General features: G+C 35.9%; 1 protein-coding gene across 3 annotated transcripts; it reads left to right on the top strand.

Annotated features, from left to right (window-relative positions):
- The first annotated feature begins 327 nt into the window (after positions 1-327).
- On the top strand, positions 328-4488 carry LOC581783 (transcription factor IIIB 50 kDa subunit). Of its 3 annotated transcripts, none has more exons than XM_011680641.2 (4): positions 328-396; positions 561-786; positions 1472-1594; positions 2062-4488. In XM_011680641.2, exons 3-4 carry the CDS (start codon positions 1475-1477, stop codon positions 3163-3165), a joined length of 1224 nt encoding a protein of 407 aa, XP_011678943.1. In that variant the 5' UTR covers positions 328-396; positions 561-786; positions 1472-1474; the 3' UTR covers positions 3166-4488. The 3 variants fall into 3 exon arrangements, with proteins under 3 accessions (XP_011678943.1, XP_030842147.1, XP_786862.3); XM_030986287.1 differs by having other exon boundaries at positions 395-433; positions 561-770; XM_781769.5 differs by having other exon boundaries at positions 395-433.
- Positions 4489-6982: the final 2494 nt, after the last annotated feature.

Below are 6982 nucleotides of genomic sequence, written 5' to 3'. Positions count from 1 at the left end.
TTTGTATTTTGTTTTATTTTTGTAACGAATGTCTTATTTTAAGCCATGTTCTATTTTACCTAATAATTATCAACTATGTTACTTAGGGACGTTGCGCTTCAAACATTTTTTGTTTATGCATTGTTCCTACTATGTATTATATATCAATGTAACCCACTGTATTCTATTATCTGTAAACAGTTATTTTACATGGTGAATAAATAAAACAAACAAACAAATAACACGTGCCGTAAAGTAATTTGGCGACAATAGTCAAATCACTGACTAATCGCCAATAACTCAAAACACAACAACAACAACAACAAATGTATTACCTGCATTTAGATTCAAAGATGATCGATATCTTCAGCTTCATAGTAGCGCCCTCATTGGACAGAAATAACCATCTTGAGCAGGGTAAGCCCCGTCTTACCTTAAACGATTTTGCGTTTCTGTAAGTGTAATTTAACGTTTAAAAATATTTTGAAAGATCAAGTTCATTGTCAAGTATATCCAAACACGTGTGTACTCTGTATTACTTCGTTGGTTGATTGTTTGATGTTCTCTTGCTTCATATTTAGACGCGGGCGCGATTGAAGTCTACGTCTACGGTCTAGATTGTAAGATTCTACGCCTTGCCTGACTGCCATTGCCACTGGCCTGGCCTGGGTGAGTGAAGTCTTGTTGTATTGTAGACCCTACTGACTGTTCCGTATACAGCGGACTGCGACCCGGGATTGAGACCAAGCGAGGCCTATAGCTGGGGGAGCTTTAGCAGAGAGTACTGACAGGTAGATACAGAGACAGGTATGGTCAAACAAACCCACTTCCATAAGTTTTTATGTAAACTGAAAAGATGATGAGGATGATGATGATGATGATGGTGGTGATAATGACGATGATGATGATGTATGATGATGTATGATGATGTATGATGATGATGATGAGGATGATGGTGATGATGATGATGATGATGATGATGATGATGATGTATGATGATGGTGATGATGATGAAGATGATGATGATGATGATGTATGATGATGATGGTGATGATGATGATGAGGAGGATGAGGATGATGTATGATGATGATGATAGTGATGATGATGATAACAAGTCCAAGGGAGCCTGTGGATGATGTTAACAAAGGTGGATTGGACCTTGTTACGATGAAGACGACGATAATGCCAATAGTTATTGTTGAGGTGACGGCGATGAGTGAGGTGATGGTGATGACTGATAAGGAAGAAGGTGATGAGATGTTGGGTTGTATTTTGTGATAAAAACTGATAATGCCTCTTATTAATGGATGATGATGATAATAGTGAGGATGGTGTTGATGGGACAGAGGTAATGATAACGAACAAAACTCTTGGTTGCCACAGCCAACATGGATGAAACATTAAAAATGTTAATATATTTTGGAATATAAATAATAATGGTATAAATCTAGTTCTTGCAAATTTATAGAAATATGTTATGTGTATTCACAGGACATGGAAGGTGAGAAATGTAAGAACTGTGGAGAGGCTGCTGTTGTTGCAGATGAAGGGCAAGTAGTATGTACAAATTGTGGTCAGGTCCAGGAAGATGCAACAGTGTTCGTTACAGAAGGGGTAAGTCTACTATTTCATCTTTCATGTGTATTAATTAGTGCTTCTGAATGTGTAAGCTGAATGATTAAAAAAAAAATTTGAGGCAAAGTGATCCTTTTAAATGCAAGATATTCTCCCAAATTTATCATCCAGAAATTTGACTCGATAGATCCAATTTCTGTGTCATTCTCCTTTTTTATTTTTTATTTGAGAAATATTGTTTCACCAAACGATATTTATTTTCAGATTATTGCTCTTATGCACAAGACCTTGGTCATACTTCAACAGCATAAAGTTGGCTGTGCATCATTTACTGCCAGGAAATAGGAAAGTATATGATGTGAACATGACAATATCAGTATTAATTTGATCAGAGCAAGTTATTACTTTTAATTTTAAATATTCTGACGTTGGTTAAGACCTCGTTAAAGGGATGTATTGATCAATATAAGTAATGATTACAAAAATGTATCTTTTATTTGTGATAGGATTTTCATGAACACAGCCAATCTTGTCACGCTGGAGGCTCGTTCAACCCTACGTTTGGAAAGCAGGACTATCGCCTTGCCAATTCAAACACTTACTACAGATCAGTACTTCATAAATGGACAAAGTATATCCAGAAACTATGTGAGAGTATGCAGATTGCCAACAAGCAGATGCACATAGAGGCTGGAGATATCTTCAAGAGAGCCTTCAAGATAAGTCGCTTCAAAAACATGATGAAAGAGCGTAAGAAAGCAATGTGTGTGTCCTGCGTGTACATCACATGCAGATTGCATGAATGGCCTATTATGATCATTAATCTGGTTGGGATTACAGATACCCCAAGGGAACTCTTGATGACAATCAATAGAGAGTTGATTCAAGAGTTGAAAATTAAGATAGACACAGTCAGCATTGAGGACTACATTCCTACATGTTTGAAGGAGAATGGTGTCACCGATGATAGATGGACTGCAAAGACTCTGGAAGTGATGTCTCTGGCAAAGGAACTGTGGTTGACCATTGGTCGCCATATTGACGCGTTGATTCTGGCGTCATGCTGTATAGCCTGGCAGACATCAACTCCTGAAAACCATAAGAAATCAATACCGCAGTTCGGGAGGTCTCTCTTGAACAAAAAGGTCCCAGATCTGGTAAAGAAACGACACAAGGAACTGACGAACATTATCAAGAAGATGGTGAGTAAGGTTCCTTGGGTGTCTAAGACTATCCTCTCGAAATCATGGTCCTGGATGTTTTTCCTCGATGATATCCTTAAGTATAAGAACAGTCTCTTGTCTCATCTTGAACCACCAGAAGACTGCGATGATATTGACGATATCGAGAACCAGGAGAACGATTTCATCCTGCTACCCCCTGCGTATGAAGCAAGTGTTCGAAAGAGAAAGTTTGAGCAGCCATCTATAGAAGAAGAGAACTTTACTCTGAAGTCTGGGCACGAGACGAGTGAAAGTATGAACAATCCAGAGCTGAGTGAGAAGGATATTCCAGATTCAGAATTAGGACATTACATCAGAACACCTAAAGAGATCCGGTTAGTCAAAGAGCTTGCAGTCATCGCAGATATAAATTATGAGAATTCCTGATTTCAGACTAGGGCTCTACATACATTAAGAACAGCTTAAAAGATCAAAGCAATTAGAGAACGTACAGTTATTGCACATACAGTGTATATACTGCAGATACATGCATGTGCAACAAAATCAGAAAAGCTTGTCAAAAGTAATCAGAAAAGCTATTGAGATTTGAAATGTTTTTTTTATAAAGGAAATGATGCTCATCTTGCCATCTTCCCTAGTGATTTGAAGCATAGATGGAAATAGTAAAATCATCTTTATCCTCAGACTTACCTTTTTTAACTTCATTATGATTGTTGAGAGAATATCTTATTTTCAGGCAAATCTCTCCAAATAATGGCAACTTTTTACTATAATTTTTATTCAGATTGATTTTGTTTGACAAACGCAGACAATATACATATACCTTGGGTATCATGTTCAGTAAGGTTTAAGGTATGCTGTCAATTATTATTTGGTGCATGGTCTGAAAATTAATATAAAAATCATCTCCAATGGTCAGTGTTATCATTATTGTGTGTTTTGTGGATAATTGAAGAAGCAGAGTTTTGCAGTTAGGAGGCAGTAAGTCGGTGATAACTCAAGTTTATATCAATGATACCGTCCTGTACTCCTGTTTGCAATTTTTCAAAATTCTATGCATTAGGAAATAGAAATGTTGTGTTCTTTACCCGTTTCTATGGACCAGATTGATATTTTAACTTATGTTCCCCTTTTGTTCATGTTTTCAAATTAGGCATGAAGTTTTAATGTGCAAATTTTAAACCTTTTTTCCAGGAATTTTAGATAACTCAGGTTTGCAAATTCTGCTGAATGTTTATCTAGTTTATCCAATTGTCATAGTGTAATGGGCCCCAATTTGTTTATTTTTAAAATCCAAACAAACCTCTTTTTTTTAAATATAAAAATAGTGATAAATTAAATTTTGTATGTGCCATCAATAATTTTCAGAAGCCAAAAGAATCTGGTCTTATATCCTTGCTCCTGAAGAGCAGGCAACAAGGGTTTAAAGCTATATCTATCAAAGAGTCGTGCTTAGTGCTCACAGGTTTTTCAAAAAATGTAGTATTACAAATGGAAGTCTGACAAGAAGGAAGACATTTTAATATTTGTTTACTTTCAGCGATTGAATTCTGTGAACATGTATGTACTGTTGTGTTTCAAGCATTTGGCAGCATTTAATATAATGCATGGAAACTGCAAACTCGACAAGTGTGGGCAGAATGATGAAACGTGCACGTTTTGTTAAGATGATGCCATGATGTTGCCAGCTGCCTTTGTGTTCCTCACCAAGTGCAATTGCCTTCAAATAAAAGTATTAAAATAGGAAAACATGAGGTTTGTTTCATTTTTGTGTGGAGTATGTTTAATTTCTTATGATAGAAATAAACATGTTCATCAAGTTCTGTTTTTATACTTCATAAACACCACTGCTATGTATACAAGCCTCATCATGCCCATGGCAACACCAACAACATCAACACCATCATTATTACTCCCTCTATTACCATCATTATCAACACCACCACCATTACCACATTCGTCATTTCCAGTTATTACACACAACCATTTCTCAATACAGTGTATCCAGCAAAAGTAAGAGCCATGTTCTTACCAGATCCCCCCACTAGTGCACAAGACATTCAGCACGTCACAGTTCAGTAGATGGCCTGTGGTTACATCGTCATTGCGTCGCCGTCATCATCACCACCACCACCACCACCACCACCATCATCATCACCATCAATCATCTTAATCATCATCCTCACTAGCACTTTTATCATCTGTATAAACACCACCAATTTGAATACCATTGTTGGCACACTATCAGAATCTTAACCTTAATCTTATCAGGGTCAACTAATTCAACATCTTTATCCCTTTTTTTTCCTTTTCCATGTATTATCTAAAGAACAAAAGCATTTGAATGTGATTATATCTTAGTTTTTTAAGTTCAGAATACATTTACATTTTTTTGGGTGTAATTTTAGTTTAGTATTGTAATTGAAAGTTCACAAAGAATCCCCCCTCCCCACAGTACATGACAAAACAAACAGTTTGCTAATACAGGAAACTTTACAATGTTGATACATATGATAATGTTGAGGTACATGTATGAAACCCTTCACTCCTGGGACCCGTTTCACAAAGCCTTTTTTCCAATGACAAAGATCAGTGACAAAACTGCTGATAACCAATCAGAAGCAAGGATTTCACTAGCTTTTAACAAAAACTGATTGACGACAAGTTTTATGAAATAGGGCCCTAGTCACAGTACAACACACGAACATCTAAGGCACCAGAAATGATTTGGAATCATAGAATAATTTAATTCAATATCAATACATAACTAATCAAGGTGATTGATAAGATTGAATGATAACACAGTAACAATCGATGACAGTACATGAAATATACATCATACATGTAATGTAAGAATGCATAGATTCGTAACAGAATTGGACGGCTTAAAAGCACATAGAGACGGTATTGCTTTTATGAAAATACAATTCTAATGGAACGAATGGCCTTTTGTGAATACATGTTCCCATTGATTGGTTAACTGCAGCCTGTATATAGGCATCAATAATATACTATCAAATCTACATCTGTTATTAAAATGCTCTTACCATTACTTAATTTTATTATTATTATCTTATATACATGTATACAAAAGATTGTATTATATATATATATATATATATATATATATATATATATATATACTTTTTTTTTTGGAGGGGGGGGGGGGTTGACCAATAATCATCTAGTCCTCGTGTTGTGCATTAAACTTCAGCAAAATTGATCAAATTGAAAATATTCATACCTATCTTAAATACGACTGAACTTTAAGTATTATTGGAATCCCTTGTTTTTCTGTAATAACACATTTTTCAAAATTTAAGGAATATTCACTTTAAGATAACTGGAGTGCTGTGTGAATTCATGCAGCATGTAAAGGTTCATCGACTCTCTGTCATGCTATCAAACACATGTATCTTTATAGATGTGTCAATCAGTTCTAGATATCTATGAACATGTATGATACAGTGGAAATACACACCTCTGTAATTACAGAAAATCATGAGAAGGAAATACAGTCACTTTGCAAGAATTTTAAAATGAACACAAGAAATCTATCAAGAGAGACAAAAGAGAATGTAAACATTATGTGCAGCTTCAAAGTATTCCACATCACTTATGGATTGCATCGCCATCCTTACAGAACAAACCTACCAAATTTTAATCAACAAACTAGTCAGAATAATATCGACCAGCGATATCAGAATGGAGAGTACACCCATCTATATTTCAACAGGAAATCTTAGATAAATGTCATTCCAGCCCCATTATCAAAAGTTGCAATACACCCTTTCACGATTACAAGAGTATGCATGCGCTGACATTGGCGCCATTTATGGCGCCCATGTCAATATGATGTGAGCGCACAGCGCAGGCAGTGACGCAACAATACGTGCGCATCTGAAAACATTGATGACGCAATGTTTACTCGCAAATTAAAATGGCAGCCTTTATAACCGTGAAAGGGTGTATTGATTGAGTGAGCATTTATCTTACAGATCCAACACCCAAAACATATGCTAATTTGATTTGCCATTTTCTTCACTTTAAAACACAAGATAATACCACGATGCAAACACTCCAAATCCCTCATAGTCTGTTTTTCACTTCAAGAGAAGGTTGAGTTCTGGGAAGAGGTGAAAAATATTTTGTGAGCGCTATCATTGTTATTATGCAGGTGCAATGTGAAAGAACATGAGATAAAAAATGTTCCCTGAAAATCATGGATCTTCAAATGCCTTGA

This window comes from Strongylocentrotus purpuratus, unplaced genomic scaffold (assembly GCF_000002235.5).
Source record: "Strongylocentrotus purpuratus isolate Spur 01 unplaced genomic scaffold, Spur_5.0 spur5_scaffold_15, whole genome shotgun sequence".
NCBI lineage: Eukaryota > Metazoa > Echinodermata > Echinoidea > Camarodonta > Strongylocentrotidae > Strongylocentrotus > Strongylocentrotus purpuratus.
The sequence above is the reverse complement of the archived record's forward strand: the minus strand, read 5'-3'. Positions and strand labels throughout refer to the sequence as shown.

Bases quoted from the DNA above. Each gene is read 5' to 3' on its own strand.
- LOC581783 (XM_011680641.2), top strand. From the start codon at position 1,475: ATGGAAGGTGAGAAATGTAAGAACTGTGGAGAGGCTGCTGTTGTTGCA. The intron at 1,595-2,061 runs GTAAGTCTACTA...TATTTGTGATAG, and splicing joins CAGTGTTCGTTACAGAAGGG to GATTTTCATGAACACAGCCA.